The 26942-nt window shown below is 39.5% G+C and overlaps 1 protein-coding gene across 1 annotated transcript in view; it reads right to left on the bottom strand.

Annotated features, from left to right (window-relative positions):
- LOC149302668 (phenylalanine--tRNA ligase, mitochondrial-like) overlaps nucleotides 1–26942 on the bottom strand; it is a 113422-nt gene that overhangs the window by 49453 nt on the left and 37027 nt on the right. Inside the window, exon 4 of the mRNA XM_089482302.1 lies at nucleotides 9630–9790. Within this exon, the coding sequence (XP_089338428.1) occupies nucleotides 9630–9790 (161 nt within the window). The remainder of the gene's footprint in view (nucleotides 1–9629; nucleotides 9791–26942) is intronic.

The following is a 26942-nucleotide window of genomic DNA, read 5'->3' as shown; positions in this document are numbered from 1 at the left end:
AGCTTTGATTTGATTGACATTCGTATGAATGTCCAAAAAAGAGGAGGAAACAAACAAAAATGAAGCAGAGAACTCTGAATTTTTGTGTGCATTTTGTTTCTTTTTCACTCAGGAGACTTGGGACCTTTGCTCAGCAACGGCAACGTAAGATTTTCTTTATTACTAGTGTGTTTAGTCTTCATCTCCTTCACTATCTAATCTAACATTGCTTTTGTGTCTAGCCTCTTGTACTTTGCTTCATTCTCTCGCCCTGCCTGTCTTTTCCCATAGAATTCAAGATTCATCCAACTTTGATATTATTTTGTGATTTATTCCACATTGCACCCCCCCTCTTTCAGAAAAGCTTAATGCTCTGCATACAAGATGAGATTTGTGATGTGAGAAATTTTCTGAAAAATATGTAAAAAAAATGGACTTCTTATCTTTACAAGAATTCCTGCACAAATTTGTAAACTTGCATAGATATAGATACAAAATCTGTGAAATCATGCAAACAAATGCTGACAATTCTGTTTCATGGATCATTTAATATATTTTTACATTCTCATCCATCCCCTCTGGATTGTAAGTTTGCGAGCAGGGCCCTCTTCGTCTAATGTGTTGGCTTCTCTAGTCTAGTTTTGTCAGACCCTTTGAATTAAAGAACTGTATGAAGTGCTGCACAAAATATTGGTGCTATATACTTAAAAAACTTAAAAAATAATAATTCCTCGGATGGTCCAACCAAGCACAGCTGGTTCACATTGGAAATGAAAGACTGGTTATTGGAGCGAGAACAGGTTCGGCATGCATGTTGTTATAATACTATAAGGATGATTTTTTATTAAAGAAATGCTTACATTTAACTTTTGTACATATGCTTCACTTGATACTGGCAAATTCAATTATATGAAGCCATATACAGAAGTTGGGAGAATAACAGTACGGTGAAATCCATATTGTTGATCATTTCAAGCCATCGGCTTAATAAAACACTAAATAAAAGACGAAAATGGTGCTCAGAAGTAATCTTTGGGGATAGGAGCTATTTAGAAATATATATTGCAAGGTTCCTTACAATAGTAATTTGATATGTGTTCTAAAACCTTGCTTTCTTTTCAGGTAAGCCATATTTGTTCTTATATGCATATATTTGGAATGTACTATGACTTAAAAGTGGTGGTGCTTTGTCCAATAAATTATCTAAATCATTTAGTAATATATACATTACAAGTGATGTATGGCGATTTTTAGTTTCAACGAAACATCTATATTTCACAGCATCTTAATAAAGAAAAACCTTGAGATCTGATTTATTTATGGTGGGCTGAATTTATTAACATGCAATGAGAAAAAAATAATTTTGGTGCATTAATTATGCATTAGGGTCAACTGAGGCCATGTTTAAGGAACGCTCGAACTTGGCAAATCCCACTGAAACGCAGAGAGCATTCGTGAGCTGCTTAGGTAAGAAACAAGCTTTATTGCTAGATGCATTTAATTTTAAGGCAATATATTTTTATTACAAATCAATAGTAATCAGAACATGTTACACTGCAATGATGAAACTAAAATGCTTACTGTCAAATTAAAAAAAATTCCAAATATTCATGAAGAAACAGGACTGAGGAGTTTTAATAGAGCCAAACTTTCCTTTAAAAGATCAATAAAGGATATCATAATCAGGAAGGACATATATCAATGAGTATCATGAGATGGGAGGGTGGATCCTATTAAACTCATAATATTGTTTCAGATATGACATCTAAAGCTCTATTATGGAGTTTCGTGCTCAACAGCTGAAATGCTGCCTGTTGAAAAAGGATAGTGTGGTATTATGAACAAAGCCGCAGGATGATTGCATGAGGCTTTCAACTGCATACCTCCCAAAATTAAATCTGGCCAAATCAAGATGCAGGGTGTGATTAGAGGCCACCACATCACAACCTAACAGGATATGCAAAAGCACTGGCATCAATTAGCTTAGAATTCATTGATCTCTCCAACTGAGCGCTGATCAACACGGTCTGCAAAAGTAGGCAGTAGGACCAGGGTTAGGTAGGGCCTTGGGGCAACACTGTTACAAGGAGCTCCCTCCATATATATATATTGGCTGTATACACATTTCGGTAGCAAGCCATTGACTGCTCAACAGGATTACGGGTCTTCCCTTCTATAAACGTGCAACTTTTTTTTTTAATTAACCCACAGAAGGTCAGAGCACAATTCAGCCTGGGATTGGAATGCTTTAGACAATACCATACACCGGAATTATATTTAAGGAGCTGCACTAAGTGACTATCGACTGGCAGATCTTGTCACCTGTCAGAAAGTAGGAGGCTGACTGCCATCACTAGTGCCCATAATGGAGTCTGTCTGTGTCTCTGCAAATACAACTGCACCAAGTGCGCCTCCACTTGAGCTCCCACATCACAGAGCACAACAAGTACTATATGCCCTGCTGTGCAGTGTATGCTAACACAGAAATTACACAGTATAGTAGCACCAAGTGTGTGTGTTGGGGGGCTTGACATCAGGGTCTCTGGGGCAATTGCCTCCAATGTCCTATTATTGATCTGGGACAGTGTTGCAGGAGAGCAAATCTGTGCCCAAAATCCTTGACCGCTAATAAAACAGGGTTGTGAAGTATGTTGCTGCTGGTAGGGTACGAAAGTCTCCTTTTATACTTCCACATTCCATTATTTAATGGGATGTGGAAGTGTAAAACTGGAACTGGTAAAACTCACTTTTCACAACACCAGCAGGTCAATACTACTACCTACCATAGAGCTGCACCACAGACTAACAACTCTGGTCTATCACAACACTGTATAAAACTGTAAATTTAAACATTGAGAAATGAGTGCTCCTATTTCAATGGTAATTTTGTACTGTTAAGAAATGGCATTAGGAACCTGCTACACAGTAGCAGCCATATATACATATACATGTTTGACACATTTAGAAGGTTACAAGTAGGAAGCAACCACTGTCCCATAACTATTTCAGGCATGCGATAACCATGTACCTGCTGGGGAGAGGCCCGTAAAATCGTACTGATCTAGAGGGTACAGAAAGCAGACAGATAAATGTCTGAAAAACTGGTAAGAAACCAAAATCCATACACAGAATACTTATTATTTTATCAACATTCAAGGCAGATGGATGCCACTATGCTGCAGTATTACAAACACCGTAATAAAACGACACTTTTTTTATGCAGTCTTGTGTTTCGCCTTTCTGGCTCCGTGTAGCTTCATTTTCATTCCAATCATGCAAGAGACTGCTCAATGCAGGGCTGTGTGAACATCATATGCATCCCGCTCGGTGCCAGTGCGGGGGCATTCTCACACAGGCCTTTAATTATCAGCTCTCAGCATCAATTCCTGTACAAATCAGCATCCGCATCATCACTGTTTCATGGGCCTATTTTATGGCCTCGTTTAGACATTTGAATAAATAAAAAGTAAAGGGGAAGAACTACTTAATATTTCTATTCCTGGTACTAATAACAAGAACTGGACAACTTCTGGTTCTCTAGCTCCAGACGACTACTGATCCTAAATTACTCTACTTGTCCATGGAAGTTTGTGTGCAGAAGCATGATGGGAGTTGTAAGACACCATTGTAATTGGCACATAATAATTAATAACCATGAAGAAAAGTATGCCTTAAAATTAAGGCTCCAGAGTAATTTCAGCATTGGTAAAACTAAACAACATCATATAAAAATAAAATTATTCCTGTGCTTTGTTTGTCACGGCGTAATAATCAGCTCCCCAGAAATTTTCCATGAGGGAGAACACAGTAGTTGTCACATGTCGTGTATAAATATACCTATTCATTTTATCATAATTAATTGCTACTAAGATATTTCAATTAATTCCTCAATTATTGTATCCATTAGAGAAACTGTTAATGAAAATGATAGCCATTCTCTATTCCTCTACAGTTAAATATCCCAGCACAGAAATCATTATAACGCATAAAGTCTGTTTCTATGACAACCAGCGATATTAAGTTTGTGCAAGAGAAATTGTTTTATCACAACTCAGCACTTCCACTTCCTAAAATACTATAAATTATTGATTTCCCATTTTCATTGAAGAAAAACAAAATCTGGCTTTCCGAATATATTTTAAAATAATCTACATGGCATTACAAAGACACTTTTTGAAAATCAGTTTGGCTTTTGTATCTGTGCTTTGAAGGAACACACTCATTAAACAGATCATTGTATAAAGACTACCACTGCTTACTCAGAATTACAACTTATTTCCATATCATCTCACATTAAGGAGCTACACTATATTACCAAATGTATGTCGACACCAGACCATCACACCTACACTATATGCCAAAAGTATTGTGACACCGGACCATGACACCAACAGGGACTTTGATGGCATTGCATTCTAAATACATAGACATTAATATGTAGTTGGTCTTGCCTTTGGAGCTATAACAACTTTCACCCTCCTGGGAAGTCTTTCCACAAGATCTTGGAGCGTTTCTTTGGGAATTTTTGCCCATTCATCCAGTAGAGCATTTGTGAGGTCAGGCACTAATGTTGGACGAGAAGGCCTGGCTCGCAAGGCCCATAACGACATGGTTGGATGAGTTTGGTGTGGAACAACTTGACTGGCTCGCTTAGAGCCCTGACCTCAGCCACATAAAAAACCTTTTTGGATAATTGCGAGCCAGGCCTACTCGTCCAACAACAGTGCCTGACCTCACAAATGCTATTACTGGATGTAGTTGCTCCCTGGGGCAGTTTTGGACTATAGTAACGGATGCCACAGAGCACAGGCAATTTTTTATGCACTACACTCTTCAGCACTCAGCAGCCCCACCCCGTAAATGTGGAAGGTCTGCATTGTAGCTGAGTTGCAGTTACTTCTAGATGTCCTTGGAAGGGCCCGGGGACTGCCGGGACTAGGCTTACATTGTGCAGGTATTTATGTCACCTTGTCAGGGGTACAGGGTGGCAACAAAGAGACCAACTGGAACCCTATGGAAACAGTGTAGCAGTATCCCCCTTCTTCCCTACAACGCTAATTTTGCCTGGCGCTGGAGGGGTTAATCTTTGGGGTCTCGGCAGAAAAAAGCACAGTTTGGCAGGTGTTCTCAGCAGGTCATCCCGTCACAGTTACGATGGGTGTCCACGTGTTTTATTTTTAAGTACTCTTTTTATTTTGGTGAAAAAGATCAAAACCTAAAACACAAATGTATATGAAGCACAAATAATAGTCTTGTGGCCATTTACCAAAAACTGATCATGATGTTATTGTGTGCACTTAATGGTGTCACATAAAAGAAAAGATAAGCAAGATAGGATTAGCAAATAAAGACGTTTGTTTGACACTAGATCAGAAAGTAGAATATTTCTCTCAAAATGTCAGTGAGTACAAGGAGGAGGTAGAGAGAATCTTTTCAAAAGATTTTTCCATTCCCTACTATAGACATACTGTAGAATGTCAAACCTGCTTAGAAGACAGGTTGAGTAGAAAGAATAGACATCCATCTATATTACAGAAAACACAGTTTTTGAATATAACTATAAAGCTGTATTTAGCAAAATGCCAGATGTACAGAAACACATTTAATTCAGTATGGTTGTGTAGATTGTTTTTATTAGGAACAGTAAAAAGAAGTAGTATAGCAGCATTATTTTGTAAAACTAGGTCCAAATATTGATTGTATCTGCACCATGGCACTGCATGAAATTTGCTTTATCATTCTTAAGTCACTCATAAAAGAAAGTTTAGAAAGTGGCCATTTGTAGCAGTAAAGTAGGACCAGACAGATTACTCCAGCAAGACAAGTTTATTCTGTTTTGATAACTTACCTCTTTGGTAACATCACTAATATGAAAATAACTTTCTATTTTCTCCAGGCAGATGACCTGTGTTTGACTGTGCCCACTGTTGTCCATGTCCTCCTACTCCCTGCCCACTTCCTTATAACTACCCATCCATCAGAGGCTGCCCGGGGCTAGCCCTTCTTGCGCCTTCATAAAGGGACTCTCCAAAGTAGACAGAGTTCTGAGTAGCCTGTCTAGGGAATTTCCTATGCAAAGTAAGACTTAGCATTAAAATAACCAAATGCTTAATTAATATAACTCTCAATCTTGTGCATCAGAAGGGCATAAGACTGGGTCTCTGTTGTCTGTTAATTTCCGATAATAATTAAATAATCTAAAACTAAATGCAAGAGAGTGTTTCTTCAAATTTGTATTTATAAGGACCTCTTCCAATATGTTGGGATTATACTAGGGTGACCAGATGGGTTCCATGGACAGTCCCCGGATGTAGGGCCGGATTAGCTCCCGCAGGGGCCCTGCTGCTTACCCGTGCGTTGCTCACACACACTGTGCGAGCAGCGTCTCTTAAATGCGCCCAGGGGAAGCAGGAACGGAGCGGTGTCATGGGAATTTATGTCACACGACTCCATCACTGCTTCCCCTGGGTGGTACAAAGTACGAGCAACATAGAGGGAAGCAGCAGCCCCTGCGGAAGTCTGCGGGCGGCACAGATCGATCTGCAGTTCGGGGTAAGGAGGTGGGGAGGGTGTATAAACGAGTATGCGTGATAGAGGGAATTAATGAGTAAATGTGTGTATGAATGAGCATCTGTTCATGAGTATATGAATGAGTGAACAAAGGTTTGTGAATAAGTAAATGAATGAATATGTGTATGATAGCTTGGATGTGTAAGGGGGCATGGTACAGGGAGGCTGTTTGAGGCTAGGATGGCAAGTCCCATGCTTCCAATCTGTGTGTTGGGCAACTCCTGCTTCCAATCTGGGTGTCATGGCTGACATGATACTAAAGGGGAGCAATATGCAAGGGTATGGGGGCATTAATTCACAAGGGGGTACTGGCTGGGGCATCACATAAATCAATACTAAAGGGGGGCTGGGTGGTGGGATAAATCTACAATGTGGGGCTAGCTGGGGGCATACTGCAGGGCAGCATTTTATCTGTTTTTTTTTACTTAAACCAATAATAAAGCGAGGGGCAGGCTGGGGCCATAAATACACATAGTGCTGGCTGAGGGGCGATACAAAAGGTGGCAAAAACACAAAAGAGGTGGGGGTCAACGACAAAGCAACGTGGAAAATACTTTTTTTAGCCCGTCCAGATGTGGGTGTCAGTGTGGCAGAACCTGTCCTGGTGTGTGTGTGTGTTTGGATGTTGGTGTGCCAGAATCTGTCCTGGTGTGTGTTTGGGTGTTGGTGTGGCACAGCCTGTCCTGGTGTGTTTGTCTGGGTGTCGGTGTGACAGAGCCTCTCCTGGTGTGTGTGTTTGGGTGTCTTTGAGGCAGAGCCTGTCCTGTCGATGTGTGTTTGGGTTTCAGCGTGGCAGAACCTGTCCTGTATTTGGTTGTCTGTTTCCTGGCACTTTACTTACTACAGGAATAAATTGAACTATTTAATTTTTACTTATCTAGAGATAAAACGGCCTCCGAAATTTGCAGTCACACCAGAGGACAAATCTTTCTAGGCTCAGAAATCAGTGAGAAGAAAAGTGAAGGGTTTGTGTTATTTACTCTATTTCAATCTGCATATTTTATCAAAAAGGATTAGTGGCACTAAATTGAGGCTTCAGGTGTCCCTTGTATGATGATTTTTTTATTTAGTGTACTGATGATAATCTTACTCACATAAGATTATATTATCTGCCAAGCACTGATGTCATCTTTACCCAGTACACACGGATGCCAAGGAGTTAAGATTCTATCTATTTTAATCATCAGCACCAGGCCCATGATACTCTCGATCTGACCAAAAGATTCTAAGAAGTACCGTATTTGCTCGATTATAAGACGAGGTTTTTTTCAGAGCAAATGCTCTGAAAAATACCCCTCGTCTTCTAATCGGGGTCGTCTTCTAATCAGACCTCAAATAGAGTCTGATTAGGAGACTAAGATCCAGATCCCCCGCACCGCTGCAGGGGACCTGGATCCTCCTGTCTCACCCCCCCCCCCCCCCATCATACACACACTTACCGGTGCTTCCTGCTGTATTGCCGGGGCAGCGGGTTGACGTCTACGCGATCCGCGTAGACAACGTCCGCTGCAGCCGGAAGGAGGTGTGGCTAGCAGCGGGGGTTGTCTGCGTCCGTCGCGCAAACCTTCCCCGACTGTCAGAGATCAGAGTTCCCCGCACCGGTGCGGGGAACTCTGATCTCTGACAGCCGGGGAAAGTATACGCGACGGACGGATACAAACCCCCGCTGCCAACTCCACCTCCTTCCGGCTGCAGCAGAAGGCGACGTCAACCCGCTGCCCCGGCTGGAAGCACCGGTAAGAGAGGGCTGAGAGGGGAGGGGAGGGGAGAGTGTGTGTGTGTGTGTGTGTTAGTTAAATGGGGGTATAGGGTGTGTGTGTGTGTGTGTTAAATGGGGGCATAGGGCATTTCTGGAGTGGCGTTAAGGGGGCATTTAATAGAGCACTCTGCCTCCTGAAATGCCTTATACACCTATATGCCACTCTGCCCCATAATATGCATTTTAACCCCCTAAATGCCAGAGTGGCATATAGGGGTATAAGGCATTTCTGGAGGCAGAGTGCTCTATACAATGCCTTTTAACTCCCTTAATGCCACTCTGCCTCCTGAAATGCCTTATACCTCCCTATATGCCACTCTGCCCCATAATATGCATTTTAACCCCCTAAATGCCAGAATGGGATATAGGGGTATAAGGCATTTCTGGAGGCAGAGTGGCATATAGGGGTATAAGGCATTTCTGGAGGCAGAGTGGCACATAGGGGGTCAAAAGGCATACCATGGGGCACAGTGGCATATAGAGGGTTAAAAGGCATATCATGGGCCACAGTGCCATATTGGAGTGGCAAGCCTGGGGGCAGATGTGCGTAACTGGGGGACAGGTTGGAAAATACAAGAAATAAAAACAAAAAAAATATTTTTCTCAATCATAGCTTTTATTAAAAAAAATAGTTTACATGAATTAACATTTACTGGTAAAACTTTTTTCCTTTAGGGTCGTCTTATATTCAGGCTTTTTCTTTTTTTCCTAAGTTAATATTCAGATTTTGGGGGGTCGTCTTATAATCAGGGTCGTCTTATAATCGAGCAAATACGGTATTTTTTTTTATCTCATGGACAAAATATGAGAAATAAGGTATATATAATAAAATCACTTCAAAAACATATACTGAATACACTGCATATATAGTTTGAAGAAAATATGCTCATAAAAGTTTTTTTACCCTTTGCCAATTAAAAAAAATGTCTCTGGATTTCATTTTCAAAATCTGGTCACCTTAGATTATACAATTCAGCACCAACTATTCCTTTTCCTTTCTGGTCCAACTTTCTCTCATACATTCTGTTGGCTCATAGAGGTGTATTTACTAACCCAGGAGCTTGCAGGACTGTCAAATCTTTTATTTTCTTGCTAATTCAATCAGTATGCAGGCCCAATTTAGGCTTTTTGTGAATAGTCAGTGAATACAACCCTGTAGACTTGGAGGTGACATACTGCATAGACCACCAGTAGGCTGTGAGACCAGGGTGAATTAATATATATATATATATATATATATATATATATAATATCCCATAGATTTACATGAATGTGTTTAACACATTTCTCATTTCAAAGCATGTCTCTTATAATTTCTTACCTTGAATTGTACTTTTTGATTGATGTCAGACACATGGAATTGCTTCAGAAAAAGCTCATTTTCGCTCCAGAATAAACGGATATCAGGAATACCATACAAAATCATGGCCAATCTCTCTAGACCAAGTCCAAATGCCCAGCCAATTTTGTCATGAGCACCAGCTGTAATCAAATAAGTACAAATTCAGAACATAGAAAGCAATATTATTTACTATGCATCAACCATTTTTGGTGCACATTACATCTATATCTAAACAAGAATGAACAATTTGATGTATGCATTTTACCATTACATATGGCTAACATGTTTACCAAGAAAGATGTATGACTTTATTGTAATACATTGTACGTTGTAGTCAGAATTTCAAAACAATCAGAACCGGAGTTTAGAAACGTTCGGTGTAAAAAGAGGAGTCTAAAGACATGTAAACAAGTGCAAATTAACTCTTTTATTAGTAGATTATGTGCCAGCATTGTAATACAATACAGAATAGTGTAGTTTATGTAGTGCATGTGAATATTATGTATTTTAATAATAATAATAGTAATTAAATAGCTTAATTAAATATTATTAAAAAAAAAAAAAAATTTAAATGGGCCAGCACTGAAATTGGAGATTATGATTTTTAATGACACTATTGAATGTTTAACATATTTTACATATGTTGTACATATGATGATGAAAATGATGATACGTAGGTTTAAAATCTGTAAAAGTTATCTTTGTGTACGTTTTAGTTCATATTAAGGGAACAAAGGGGATCTGGACACATTTTTATAGCTAGTATAGGTGCATTGAACCTTATTGTTAAATCCCCAATGCGACTGGTGCATGTTACTAGACTACAAGCCTTTCGAGTTGAATCATTGTGTAGCTTTTGTCCCTTTTCTTCTTGCAGTCTATAAACTTGAAGCATCACTGAATCAGCTCCATTGCTATAACTTGTCTGATGTTGGTATTTAGCCTCTATTTAGTTATAGACAAAAAATGTAGAAATCAGATTCAGCTCAAAGGTAACTACAATCTCTTGGTAACTTGTTTAATCACCCCTTATTACAAACAAAGTGTATGCAGAAGGAATAGATGTTCTGGTTGTGGTTGGCCAGAGAGTGATGGAGAAGGTGCAGAACTGGTAGAAAGTGGGATGGACTGGGTAGTACTATTGTACCTAGAAACTCTGGGGCAAATCCTGTATGCCAAGGGTGTCCAACCTGTGGCCCTCCAGCTGCTGCAGGACTACATATCCCATACTCCTCTGCCAGCCCCTTAGCTGAAAGAACATTATGAGAGATGTAGTCCTGCAGCCGCTGTAGGCCCGCAGGTTGCGCACCCCTGCTGTATGCCCTTCAGATTCACTTGTCTAAGGTAAAATACCACTTTATTATACTAACTGAAAAAAATTAAAAAATTCAAGCTATAATGTTTCCATAAAGAGATTTCCTTAAAATTATATATACAACACATGAGTATTACAGGGTTTAAGGGACAGTCTAGTGTCTAGTCTAGTCAGACTACTGGTACCAGATGGGCCACAGTGAAGGGATAATGAGGACAGAACAAGGCAGCAGGAATAATCTTACATTATTCATAGCTGAATCATTACATCACAATAAAACGGGAAGGTTAAGTGGTCTAAAAGATTCTTACCTGCCATCAAATTCTGTTTCTAAGCCTGGAATCTCATGGAATTAAACAAAGCTCAAGGAAGAACAGGACAGTATAAGGGCAAAACCAGAAAAGGCCAGAAGGTCAAGATAGGAGAAGTAGGAGCAAAGTCAATATATCAAGTTGGGTCAGAGAACCAAATAGAAATATATACAAACTAATTGCTTATTTTACACCTTCCTCCGCCTGTCTTTTCTGAATTACAGTGAGTCCAATATGCATTCTGAATGTGTGAGCAGAGTGTAGTAAGAAATACTGATATATAAACGGCACTCACTGTGATATATTATTTCCAAATGTTACTTCGGTCACTAGCGTCACATTGAAGGCATTTTTCCAACTAAAGGGAAAAATGCCTTTATAATAATGCCTTTATCTAACTGCTACCAATACACTCCATGCAACCAGAGTCTTAATATATAAATATTATTTTAAGGTGCCTATTAAAAAAATAGTCATAAGTGTTGTTGTTTTTTATTTTTTTAAGTCTGTTAAAATTCATTTTGTTTTTGTAAACAACATCCCAGCATAATTAGTGTACCTAAAATAAACAAGAAGTATGCTGTGAGCACAATGTTCCCTTTCTGGGTTTCCTTTAATTTATTTTATTCATAATTAGTCTTTCATACTGTCTATGAATAGTTCACTCTAAGATAAAATTGAACAAATTACAACAGAGCTTTTAAAAGTTTAGTATACATTGTATTGAGATACATATTTTTTTATTTTTAATGTGACTTGGATAATAGGGTTATATTTAGTCCTCAACACTTGTACATTTGTTCTTTATTCTAAATTTGCAAACTTGTTCTTGTCAGAGATTTAATCAGAAATATATATAAGGCGATTCTATACTGTTAAAAAAAAAAGACTAAATAACAATACAAAATAAAACTGGCCATATACAAATTAATCTGGTATGTTCTGTATCCTTTGTGACATCATCCAAATGACCCTGTCTGGTGGTTACCTCTGATGTGGAGCAGTATGAGAAAAGATGTGGTATTTCAGGCAAGTAAAGTAGGTGGTACTGTAAATGTTGCAGAGTGGTCCGTATAATGGCCTTTTCAATTGGGATAGTTACTGTTTTCACTAAATCTAGCCCAAAATGAACCCCAGGTTTCCCTGCTGCCTAGAGCAGCGCACAGTGAACAAACAAATCCGTGTTTCCATATCAAAGGTTGACAGTACTTCAAAAAAGTGGCCACTTCAAAAGGCTCATCTCCTGGAAGTAAAATTAAAACCATTTCCAACTTGGTCCTTATATTTAAAACTGTTCTGCTACAATGTACATTTCCTTTTTTATTGTTATACATATGTCTTGGTTCAGAACTTCTTTTCCTGGAAGATTCTCGTTTAATATGCTGTTTTCGAGACTGGTAGGGCTGCACAGCTAGGACTATTTCAAAAGGGAAATGTTTTAGGTTGTCTGCATTTAAAACAGATTTGCATTTGAGTGTTTTAAAGCATACAACAGTATCATCTGTCACAATCTTTTTTTCGGTTTCCATGGCAATACTTATTTCCTCCACTATCCACTTACTGTCTGTTCCTTTGACTTTCTATTTGTTTCTGTCTTTTCATACCACTTGCCTTTATCAGAGTTTGTGCCCCTTTGTTCTGCTCTCGCCATTCCCTTATGTATAGCTGTCACTACATGCAACAAACGGGGCACGCAGAAATGGACATAACACAGGACAGGCCATCCTTTTATTTTATCGAAGGGAGATGGAGCAAACAGGTATTTTTCTGTAACATAATACTCCCTTAATTCTCAAGATATTTTAGTTAACTCTTTGTTGTAGGTTTTCATTGTTATTACAGACCAAAATATAATCATATTCTACATCAATGTACACGAATGCCGAGAAAAGAAGTGCAGTTTGAACAGTCTCACCTACATTGGATGATGGGGGCCCTGGCCTCCTGCAGGACCCCATGGTACCATGCTGAGCGGCAGGATAATGTCATATGCTGACACACACTGCATGTGCAGTGTAAAGTAAGTAAGTGAAGCAGTATATTGCCTGTTACAAGAAGGATTTCTGATCTCACTAACAATCCAACGAGAATTAATGTGCCAGAGAGTCTGATCACTCTCGTTTATCAATACAACTGTACGGGGCTCGACAAACCCCGGAGGTCAGTCCGCCTGGGCGACTACAAATCACCTTGTTTTGCAAGACAAGAAGGGAGGATGAGCCAGGGCAAGGTTGAGCCTGAGGTCACTGATGCCTGGATGCAAGAAAAAGCTGGGGCGCCCCCCATGTTGATGTGGCAATATTGCTAATACCAACCCTTAACAAAGATAACCCCAATACTCCATTTTCTATGGTGGCCCCACTATATTCTTACAAAGGTTGTTTTCAGAAAGTTGTTAAATAACAAGAAAATTGATTATATTAGAGTTAAAAAATAATAATAAAACAAATTTCCCCAAACTCCCATTAATATATACTTAGTCTGGCAGTAGTATACCACAGGTCCCATCACCAAAACCGTATAACTCCTATAATTATAAAGTGATCTAGACACCACAACCGTATAACTCTTATCATTATACAGCAAGACAGACACAGAAGGTGGTACAGCATAACTCCCACCACTACTGTGCCAGACACTGATGGTAAAACTCGAGAACATTGATTAATCACAGATCAACAAATTACATTTTTATGGTGTAAACAAAATTAGCATAAAAATACAAATAGAAAGCTAGCAAAGTGCAATTAAATGAAAAATGAATATTAGTATTCATTGACCCACATAGCAGGCATAAATCACACAAAATAAAAAGATTGCATCCAGAGGACTTGCCCACCACCCAGATTGCACTAAAATGACTTGCCCAGCACCCAGATTGCACTAAAAGGACTTGCTTAGCACCCAGATTGCACTCAAAGGAGTTGCCCAGCACCCAGATTGAACTCACAAGACTTGACCACCTATTGCTCCCCTTTCTTTCTCCTCATTATCTGTCACTTTGGTATACTGTACTGATATAACTTTATCCATTTTACTTATATTGGTGTGCTATCAACATTATACATTAGACTTGTTACGCTGGCTTTGAGGAGCTGCCTCTTCGTGACTTAGCACCCTTATATGTTTCATATATATGGTTTAGTAGATGTTTGGTGTGTTCTGCCTGTAACTTTATATCTGATAACGCAGGCCAGAGTAAGTCAGATTTATATTAGGCAGGGCTGCCTCAAATCAGGTTTGACTGTTTACCGTGGTCTTAAAATATCTGACCCTAATAATTTCTTACACTGGGCACGATTGATTACCAAAAATATCAAATGGAACAAGCACAAAACTGTAGCCTTTTTCTATAAGACTTCAACTTTTTATTACTCCCACCCACAAAATGATCTGACCAAAACCAATGTTAAAAAATTTGCACACCAACACATTGTGCTAACAAAGTTTTTTTTTCTTCTAGTATTTTCCCTTAATTATTACCCTCATTTATATGGAAATGACCAGTCTCCAGTGAAGCAGTGAATACTGCCATAATGCTTGCTAGTGACAGATATAATTTTGTTACAGAACAATGCATACAGCATCTTTGTTGGCAAACACAGATGCCATTCTTCTGTTATTACCATATTAAAAGCCCATTAATGAACATTCTTATTTTAAAGAAATTTAAAAAGGATCGGTTTCAAAAACAGTATAAACATACCATATGGTATGTGTCACGGAAGCCTCCGTACCATGGGCACCTGGAGGGGACTGAGTGCCAGCATCCTTCCTACAGACTATGGGCCCTGGTATGGAGTGCCAAATGTCTCAAAGTACAAGAGACTCTAAAGACTGCGGTGCTCGTACACAGATTTGGGGTTACTGCATTTTGGGAGCGGGTTTATGGGTGGTGTTACTCTCCATCGGGTCAGGACTTACAGGACAGAGAACTCTACGTCTAGTATGTGTACCAGGATCTGATATCAAGCAGGTTTCCGCCAGAAGTCAGGAAAACGCCCATGTTTACCATCCTCCCCACAGACTACAATAGCAACCCACTACTGGGCTGAGTGCAAATACTGAGCCATGTTCACAGGAGGACCTGATGGAGAACTTTGTGTGGCTAGTTGTGTATATTGTATGTTAATTACCTCTTGTACTGTTTAACCCCTTGATGACAATTGCCGGTCCGGGCACGTCACAGAAAAACAAGTTGTTTACGACAAATGACGTGCCAGGACCGTCATTTGTTAAAACGGGTGAAAAAATCGATCCGTGATCGATTTTTTCACTCAAACGGTGTTGTTCTAATGCCTCGACCTTAAGGCATTCAGCAACGCAAAGATCGGCACTAGGGGCCATCTCTGGCCCCTACCCGGGGCGTCAACATCCGCCATACATTGTATGGCGCCGGACGCCCGTTTTAAAAGCGTTTAGGAGGCGATCAACGATCACCTCCTAAACTTAAATGGTGTCGCTGGAATGCCTCGATCAGGAGGCATCCAGCGACACCAAACACTTACCCCAGGATGGACTGTGACCGCTCCGGAGTGCGGTCACAGCCGCAGCTGCAAGCAATCTTCACCATCCGCAAGATGGCAGCGGCCCGGGAAAAAAACCAATAAAGATGCAAAAGTTTGCTAGAAGGTCTCCAGACCCTCTAGAGAACTCTGGCTCCACTTGCAGGTTGAATACAGGTACTGCATTCAACCATGCAAGTCAATGGAGCCCAGCTTTCTAATCACAGTGTGATTAGTAAAAATAAATTAAAAAATAAAATAAAATGAATAATAATTAGAAAAAAATAGTAAAAAAAACAGTAAAATGTAAAAATAATTTCCCTCTGATGTCACTATCAAGGGAACCTTCAAGTTGAAAAAAAATAACAAAAATAAAATATATATATAAAAAATTTATTTTTGTGAGCAAGTCCTAAAATTAGCACATTAGCTTAAAACAATTCTCGCATGGAAAGAGTTAAAATACTGGCATATTAAATGCCCATGGGGTGTCTACTTTTAAAAAATGTATGATTTGATGGGGTAAATTGAATTGGCCGGGTTCAACAATGTCCCAATTAACACGGGGGGAAGGATGGCCACACATCTAATTTCCAATTAGAAAAATGCACACGTACCAAATGTGGCCTTTTAGTACCCCCCAAAAATGACAAACCCATGCATGTGGGGTATCACTGCGCTCAGGAGATGTTGCTGAACACATATTGGGGTGTCGTGTGACAGCGGCAGATACCAGGAGCTGTAAATTCATACATAACATAGGTGTGTGGGGGAAAAATACACACAAACAAATACTACAGCAAACTTTGAAAAAATTCTGGTGGTAAAATGTATGCATGCAAAGAGTTAAAATACCAGCATTTAAAATACCCTGGGGTGTCTAGTTTTCAAAAATATATGGTTTTGTTGGGCACACTGAAATGGCCTGGCTCAAAGATGTACCAAATAGGGCATGGGCAGTGGATCCCCAAATGCCAAAGTTCAACATTGAAAAATGTGCATGCCCCAAATGTGGCCCTTTTGCCCCCAAACAGCTAGGCAAAATCATTAATGTGAGGTATCGCTGTACTCAGGAGATATTGCTGAACACATATTGGGGTGTGTTAGTGACATATACCAGAACCTGTTTATTCATACCTAAAGTAAAGAAGAATTACCAGATTTGGAAAAAATGGCTTTGAAATAGCAAAACGCTACCTGTAGTTATTGCCCCATAATGTGTAGAAAAAAGCAAAAAAACCATATAAACATTGGGTATTTCTAAACTCAGGACAAATAGTAGAATCTATTTAGCAGGTTTTTTCATTACCTTTTATAGATGAGTAAAAGATTTTTCAACTAAAAGTTAGAAACAGTCATTTTTTTCTAAATTTTTCACCATATTTTATACTTTTTTAATAGTAAATAATATAATAATAATAATAATAATAATAATAAAAATAATAATAATCAAAACAATGTCATCTAAAGAAAGCCCTTCTTGTCCTGAAAAAAACAATATCTAATGTGTGTGGGTTCAGTAAACGGGAAAGAAGAAAATTACAGCTAAACACGAGCAGCGCAGAAATGTTAAAACGGCCATTGTCACGAAGGGTACAAAAAGTAAAATCAGCCTTTGTCACGAAGGGGTGTTTCCAAATAAACTGAGTCCTGTTTTCACCTCAAGATTAGTTCTGTCTGATGCTTGGGGTGGGCTGCTATGATCCTTTATTGTCCTTTTCAGGACAATAGCCACACTGTGTAGCTAAGCTTCGGCTAGCCACAGTGCCAGCGCAGCTCCGGTGCAGCGATATCCCCCCTTCTCTCTACAACACTGGTGTCCCGGCAGGAAGAAGCAACGTTTGGCGGGAGTACCCAGTCAGAATACAGGGCGTCCCGTCACAGTATGTTAATCATTTGTGAACAGAAGTCCCAAACACCAGACAAGCCAGAAGGCATCCTTTCCCTCAGAAATCTCATGGTGCTGCCACAACCACAAGGGATTCTGGGTAGGTGCATGCAAACAAGGTCAACAATGATCACCTTTTGCCTCTATAACCACTTTATACATGGATCCCTCGAAAGTAATCGCCAATGTGCAAGACAGCCTTTAGACAAAACTCAGGAAAGAGGTGCAGTAGCCAGATCACCACTCATGGACAGCTGTTTCATCCTTAATGGGAGTCGTCAGCATGAGGTTGTGATACTGGCTTAATACTTGAGGCTTGGGGGAGCACAAGAAATACCAATAACAAAAGTTATGGAGGGTAAAGGTGATGGAAAGCCCTTCCACTTAAAGGGGGTAGTTGAAGCATTGCTAAACACTAATCTACAAACACCAGACAAGCCAGAAGGCCCAGCTTACACCACCAACTTGTAGCCAGAGATCCAAAACCTGTTAGGGTGACCTCCAGGGGCTGCAACTGGACAAGCAATAACCGGTATTATTCATACAGAATCCCAGCCTGCAGGGTGGAACAGTGACAAATAGGTGATAAAAACAAAGACAGGTAATAACTTTCATCTGTACCGGGAACCATTGGTTGATATTGTTGGTGGACTTTTTGTAAGTATACCCTTAGTTCTGAGCTAATAACGACAACCATTCAAAAACTTTTCAAAGAGTGGGAAAAACTCTCCATTTGTACTTTATGACATGTTTTGTGAAGTGCATAAGAAGAAGCGAGAATACTGAAGGCAAGGATATGTCATATCTAGGATTTTTCCTTCATTAATTGGGATGTTCATAGGAGAGAAGGGAAGGAGAAAAAACCCTTTCAGTAAAATGTGCAGGCACTTGTCTATTAAATTGCTGTAAATGACATGAAATGTGCTGTGTGATAAAAGCAGATGCCAAACTGACTGGAAAGACCAAAGAGAACACACAGGAGCTTAACTCAGAGATACAAGGCTATAGAATTAGTGTTTTGTGACCTTATTGTAATTCTAGGCAATTCTAGATGGATTCCTTAATAACAAGCTAGATGTTTAACTTGCTTGTCAATAACTTGTCGGAATGCAAAGGCATCTATGGCTGGATGGCACAGAGAATGCCATTGAAAGAAGAATGGCCACTCAGATTTATTCACAAAAGTAATAAACACAAGTGATTTTATTTGAAACAGAACATTTTAACTCACCAACTTCGAGCGCTAAGAAGTGCAAACCCAGGCAAACTTAACCTGCAAGAGGCGGCCAGCTGGCATAGCGTAACTCATATTGTGGGAAGACTTTTTGGAAGTCATTTAGCTGATTTAACTATGAATTGGCCTGTTCTTTCATGATAAATTTTCACATCTAGAACAATGTAGTGCAGAAGTTCAAGTCAACTCCCTTGAAAACGAATAGTTGTTTAGAGTTGGTAAAACTGCTTTTTTTGGAGGGCATGTGGCATCCCTCATAATACATCTGGTGACAACATCCTGGAACTCCCCACCACCACCACAAATTTGTTACCAAGCTAGTAAGCAGCCATACTAGGACTATGAGTTCTTTGTGCAACCAGAAAAATGTCATTAATTTTCATCAGCTGTATAAACATCATAATACTTATTATAACTCTAATACAGAAACTAATTATGGAGAACCAATAAAAAAAATCAAAAGCACTACACAGTTATCTCCATACAGACATGCCACTAAATTTGACAAATGAAGTGGTTGGTTAATTAATTAATGGTTCAAACAATATAACTCATTGGTGGTACAGTCTGGGTAGAAGCAGGATATACACTCACTGGCCACTTTATTAGGTACACCTGTTCAATTGCTTGTTAACACAGATAGCTAATCAGCCAATTACATGGCAGCAACTAAATGCATCAGAATAGGGAAGAAAAATAATTTAAGTGACTTTGAATGTGGCATGGTTGTTGGTGCCAGACAGGCCGGTCTGAGTATTTCAGAAACTGCTGATCTACTCTAGAGTTTACAGAGAGTGGTCCAAAAAAGAGAAAATATCCAGTGAGCGGCACATGTGTGGCCAAAAATGCCTTGTTGATGTGAGAGGTCAGAGGAGAATGGGCAGACTGGTTCGAGATGACAGAAAGGCAACAGTAACTAAAATAACCACACGTTACAACCAAGGTATGCAGAATATAAAAACCTTATCTACAATACCGATCTATATTATCTGGATTATTACTTGTGCATTTAGACTAACACGATAAATATTTGTTATATATAACGGGCATCAGGCAACAATATCAATAAGCATTTAGGGGTAATCTCACCATATTGTAAGTCAACATAGACACAGGTTAAATTATGCACCTGGGTCCTCTGAGCAGAAGCACAAAGAATGCTAGAAGTACCCAGTTGACTTGTTTGCCCGATCTACCTCCCTTTAACCGAATACAGCGCCTTGGATCATCCATAGGCCAACAATCTCAGTAATACAGCACTTGCTTGGTTTACTACAGTAATGTAATATAAGTCTGGCTAGGTTTCCCTAGCACCCCTCCCCACTACAGAAATTCACACAAAGCTAGCATTCAAGAAAGGAAGCAGTGCATGCTTTATTGGATAAAGATTCAAATTAGGTTCTAAACAAAGTGTTAATGAGAAAGTAAAGGGATATAACAAGGATCACATGGGTATCAACCAATGGGGGATAAGGCAGGGAGACAACAAACATTCTGTGTGTAATAATATGAGACAATTGCAGATATGAGCCCAGGCAGCCAGGGTTCTCCTTTATTACATGCAGCTATCAGCAGTAGGTTTCACTCTTGCATTTTCCCCTGTAGTGCTCTCTCTAGTCTGTCGCAACTCTTTACCCTGCCCTATTTTTATTTAATTTTCAGGGATAAGTCTATCCATTGTATGACAACGGAGGCAAGTTAAATATTGTAGGTATGGCCAAGGGGACAAAGGAAATATAAGTTAAATCTTTTCCTCTTCATCTTTATGCTAACGTATCTATCTTATAAAACTACTGCCAACATCCCCTTTTTCTAAAAGCCTTATTAGATGGGTGAGCTTGTGCAGCTGTTAAAGCCATCTCCGTGCTGCCCTGGCGTCATCAGGTCTAACCCAGGGCAACTATAGCAGCCTCTGTCCTTATAGCTGAGTGCCAGGATATGACATCTTATTACAAAGCAACGTCTGTAAACGTTTAAGGTTGCACATGGCTATGCATAAATTAACTATGGATACTGTGCCAACATGGCTCAATCATGTTAATAGGCCAGTTTTGGAGCCTGATTGCTTAGGAGGGAGCTACGATTGCATATCTACAAGTTAAGTGTGAGTACCTGTCCCTGGATGTTGTTAGTTGTGTTCTTGCTGTGACTTGCATGATTTTGAGTATAGTGGGTTGTGGGGGGGCGCTAACATTCATGTTACTAAGTGTACTTTGTATCAGAGTCTGTCTCAGAAGTCTTATATTCAAGTTAATAAGCGTAAACTTTTCATCTCACCTCAACTCACAGTTTAATGAATACATCTGCTGGTTTTGGTGACGCTATAGTAATTGGTGTATAGGGCAGCAAGCAGCTTAATCCACATCTATTTGTTTGTTCTTTGCTCTCTGCTGTGTGAATGGAAATGTGAACAGGTAGTATTATTATATTTTACATTTCCAAGAGATTAGGGTGCTGCAGTAAACCCGCATCAATTTTAAAAAAAAACATCTTGGCAAGCTAGTGATCTTCAGCCTACCACAAAACACAACAGTAAGACGACTTTTACATGAATGTATAATACATTTGGAGTAATAAAATACATAGTGCTTATGGAAAAAATATCTATGTACATATAAATTACATTGCACAGTCAAAGATCTCCCTCCAGGCACACTGTTTGAAAACTAAAGTCAGCAAAAGACTGCACATTTCACAATAATGAATATAAACCACTTTGACACAAGAGTACAAAGTCTTCCCTTATGACCTCTCCACTTGTCCCTCTGCTGGGTTTCAAATGCTTCTAATAGTGTAGTCTGATGACTCAGAAGAAATATCTCTTTGCCACTTTAAGTGTTACCAAGTTTCTACAGAGCCATTTTCTTTATCTCTACATACATAAAACGTATTTGCAGCAGCTAATAAAGTAATATATTACTCCCCAACCCCAACTGTAGTAGGCTATTATTTCACCGCACGTAGGGACACCTGCAACAGTTGTGCATGCTCGGCATACGCAGCTAAACAAGCTGCAAGGCATACTGTGAAAAATGAAAAGTCTATTGTATCTAAGAGTATTAGCGTTTAAACTTTTAAAACAGATGAAAAGCAGGCAAAAAAAGCCTAACTTTTATGTTTCTAACGTCTGGTAAATAGAGTGTTTATGTTTCAAGGTAGACAAAAAGAAATAAGTCAAATCCATAGAGATACAGTAGTGAGATGTGAAAGAAATTCAATGGACAGAACTTTCTGTTCTAAAACTGGTGTCTTGTACAGACCATCGGAACATTCAATGTTCTTGGAAGATCTGAGGGCTTTCGGCAAATATGCATACACAGATTATATCCGTAGGAATCTAAAATGCTTTCATTCGGAAGTGTTTAGGTAAAACTGACCAGAATTTGTGTTTTGTGTGTACTTTTGGGGTATATGTTTACACTCACTATTTTTAACACAAAAAAATACACAGGAAATGTTTACCTCTTTACAGGGGCGTACCTAGAGTATTTGGCACCTGGGGTGGACCCTGTATGTGGGACCCCCCCCAAACACTTTAAAACTGCATAGCTTCTATCATTATATACTGGCGCAGACATTGAAGGTGGTACAGCATTACTTTTAACATTATATACTGATGCAGACATTGATGGTGGTACAGCATAACACCTACCACTATATACTGAGGCAGACATTGATGGGGGTACAGCATAACACCTATCATTATATACTGAGGCCGACATTGACGGGGGTACAGCATAACACCTAACACTATATACTGAGGCAGACATTGACGGTGGTACAGCGTAATCCCTAACACTATATACTGAGGCAGACACTGATAATAGTACAGCATAACTCCTATCACTATATATACTAACCCAAACATTGATGTGGTGTAGGCCTACCACTTCACTGTCTGGCTTAGGGATGCACCGAAACGAAAATTCTGGACTGAAACAGAAAATCCAGCATTTACCTGTCCGAAACCAAAAAAAATAGGACAAAAAAATTCAATAACAATATTAATATATTATATATATATATATATATGATTGTTAACAGCAATCACACTCCTATCATGCCCAGGCATACCCAGATTCCAGCATGTACTAGCTGACTTGGCATGATAGGAGTATATATATATATATAAATATTGTTATTATTATTGTTCACATGTGAACTCAGCACTGGAGGCATAGAATCAGACATACAAATCCCGTATTTGCAGGTATACAATAATAATGTATGGAAACATAGCAAAAGATAAAACTACAGGCATAGATGATAGGTTGCACAACCCAAACTCAGCTCTGGCGTCTACACTGCCCACATAGAACCTGACCAGCACCCAGATTGCACACACAGGATTTACCATCTTTGTCCCCAAACAGCCCAGCATGAGTCAACTTTGTCCCCAAACAGCCCGGCCTGTGTCATCTTGGTCCCCAAGGCTCAAACATCCTGCTTGTGTCATCTTTGCCTTTCCACAAATCAATTATACATCTATCATACACACAAACACTTTAACAGTCACTCACTAATTCACACTTTCATTCACACAATCTTTTATTCTCTCTCATTCACACAAATTTACACATTCATTAATGCATTCTCACAAACTCATGAATTATCTCCCTCATTCAGACAATTCATCCACACATTCATTCATTCTCTCACTATCTACCTTTCCCCCTTCTCACTATCTACCCCCTTCTCACTAGCTATCCCCCCTCCCTCCTCATTATCTCCCCCCCTCCCCCCTCACTATCTACCCCCCTCTCCCTCCTCACTATCTACCCCCCCTCACTCCTCACTATCTACCCCCCTCACTATCTCCCCTCTCCTCCATCTTCCTGCTCTGCCGCTGCTTCCTGCTCTGCCGCTGCGCTGCTTCACGCCGAAATATGACGTCATATTTCGGCGCTCAGCATGACATGCCGGCACTGCGACGGAGTTAGAGCCCTCGCGAAGGAGACTGAGGGGCGCCGAGCGGTTGCTAGGCACCCCTCTCTCTCCTCCGTGTAAAAAAAAAAAAAAAAAAGTGATTAGGCTGCCGGGGATCCGTGACATGTGGTCACCCTAGCCCGTGGCACTCCCTGACGAGCGGCACCCGGGGCAGACCGCCCCCCCCGCCCCCTGCTAGGTACGCTACTGCCTCTTTAATTGTAAATGTAAAATATATAAATTCACTATGTCTGCATTTATGGTCACCTGAGTCTTCTTTAACCAATATTTCACAAATGCAGAAACCTTAAAAATGTGTCGTTTATGGAGGGTGACGTTTATATTTTTTGTTAACCTGAGAATTGAAAAGGTTTATTTTGCTTTAAGCATTATCTATCTGTTTAATACATCTCAGCAAATCCCATACGGCAAGAAACCTACACATTCGAAAACACTTCTGGTTCATTTAAACTACAACCACAAATGCTTAAATACAAATGGTTATTTACCCTATACATTTATTTCCCGGTAGGGTTAGCCAGTCAAACTCATACAATTTATACTGTCATTAAGGAACACGTTTTACATACTTGAAATGTAAAGTGTCATGTTATCAAAGGTAATTTCTGCAAATGTCCCATCCAAGTGCCTTACTATCACAATAGTTTAAACAACAGAACATGACAAAAGAAAATCTACTACTTGTTAGGAGTGACTCAGGAGACAAGAGTGCCTGAGGCACAGCTCTAGGGGTCTACAGCCAAAGTAAGAAATTGCTTTGGACAGTCCACATACTACCGTTAAAGGTTTCTTATATAGTTAACGAGAACAACACTGAAAAGATGGAAACACAGTTTCCATGTTAAAGGGCGAGTTCTTAAAGCAGTGTCTTCAAGCCAATTAGCAGTCGGTATTAGAGGCGAACAATGAACTGAACGCAACAAGCAGAATGCTTTATCATCATTTTGCATTAGGCTTGGTAAATATAGAGGCAGATCCAAAAATCTACTAGAACTAAAAATAGGGCCAGGCATTTCAAATGCAATAGATAAAACATTCTCTGCAAGCACAAAAAACAGTGCAGGTGCCTTGCTTCCAGTCCAGGTCTGAACAGAACTATAAGGATCAGACCAAAGTTATGCCTTTGGTTACTAAAACATCATTTTAGCTCTAAATATTGCTAGCTCCATGACTTTAGAGAATCAAGCATTCTAGCTACTCTGTTACATTTATTGACACTAAGACCAACATTAGCATAACCCATAAGAATATCTCTTAAGAGTATTACTTCTATTTGCAGTAGTAGTGTGTTTCATCACTATCTTATGTGAGACAATTTATTTAGTTACAATATACCAACATGTCTAGACACATAACGTTGTCCCCTGAGCTGAGAATTACTGCATGTGTTCTCACTGCGGTGCCATGAAAAAGTGCCTCTTGAAACTGATTACAATAAGCCTTAGCAATCCGCTTACAGAACTAGAACTAGATGTAAAAATAAGTTACTATGAGAACCAGATTCAGCATTCTAGGATGTTAAAAAAAAAAGACAAATCTTAAAAGATGTTGCTTTGCTATGCAGCATTAAGTTTAGATTATTTCAGTCATTTAATATACTGTGGACTGTTCATTAGCGATTGTTCAACTCTGAAAATAAGGACAATATATAAATCTGTATCTGTTGGCTTTTATTGCCGATCAATTGGGTCACACACTGACATTAAGTCATGATATGATGACAGTACAGCATACCCTACCACAGTTAGGTATGGGCTTTTTGGTTTCATATGACGCACCACCCATATAAAAACAAATGCGCAACACAGCGTCTAATTGAAGCACTACTTATGGTCTGATAATGGCGGCCCTGAAAGAGTACTTACTAAAGGGACTGTACAGATCAAATACAGGCTGTTGGAAATTACAACTTCCAGGAGTATACATATCAGCCATTGCTAGAGCTGCTTGTGTTGTGCCAGCCTACAGTGTTACCCCAATTTCATCAACTTGTATGGTGAAAAGAACAGTTTCAATGTAGGTTCACACATTGGGGGCTACATATCAATCATGGTGCTATTATAAATACTTGACCTCAGAAATGTTTCTGATTCCATCTATCCAACAAATGAGTAACATCAACTACAAATAATAAAGCAAAGACTTTAAGGGATAGTTTGTATTCAAAATAATCTTGAACTCTGTTGCTTCAAATGTCAATAAATGTCACTGACTATACCATTATAAGGTTTCTTCTAGACGTTCAAATACCACTCTTTTGCCCAAAAGAAAAGGAAAAGTGACCCAGAGAAGCAGCATTTTATCAGGTATAACCTCATCCTAAGTTCCTTACTCAATTACATAAAACATTTTTTCTAAATACTTCAACTGAATACATGACATATTCATGCAGTCATGTAATCAATGGCCCTTACAAATTCTCCCAGGTGTCCAAACTGGGAGTAGGGAGAGGCTGGGCAGAAGCGGGCATGCCAGAAGCAGAGGTTGCCCACTTAACCCAAAGAGCCACCTTGCAGAGCTCTGCTGCAGAGCATAGCAAGGAGGTCATGTGGGTGCAACAATACATAGATCTACTGTCTATCTCCCTGGGTCAGTCAGAGGAGATCAAGGGTTCTCCCAACAGGCCCACGATCAACAGTGCCTACAACAGCAGGAGCAGAGGGACAGTACTTGAAAATCAGACAGAGACAGTTGGTATGCTTAAGGATCATTGTTACAGCATGGAATATAGCATAAAAATCTCCTCCATGTACCTCTGTCAGCACTGGTTCCCTCGAGCTCAAGTTGGACCCAGGGGCCCAACCGGTGCTGGTATATATAGTATTAGTCTCATATATATATATATATATATATATATATATATATATATATATATATATATATATATATATATATAGAATAAGTCTCATAGTGGGGGGCAATTAGTTAGAGCTTGAGGTGTTCAGTGTGGTTGAAACCCACCACAGCCCTGTCTGTCCATGAAAAACAATATATACCGTAATTTGCTTGGGTACACCGATGAGAAGACTTTGGTTGAACAAACACAAGAGAAAGACGCCAGAAAAGCTCTTGTCTTATTTTCCACAACAGGT

The sequence above is a fragment of the Sceloporus occidentalis genome, unplaced genomic scaffold, assembly GCF_023333645.1.
Source record: "Sceloporus occidentalis isolate IW3139 unplaced genomic scaffold, rSceOcc1.0.p SCAF_18, whole genome shotgun sequence".
NCBI lineage: Eukaryota > Metazoa > Chordata > Lepidosauria > Squamata > Phrynosomatidae > Sceloporus > Sceloporus occidentalis.
Note: the sequence above shows the minus strand (reverse complement) of the source record. Positions and strands in the feature narration are given on the sequence as shown.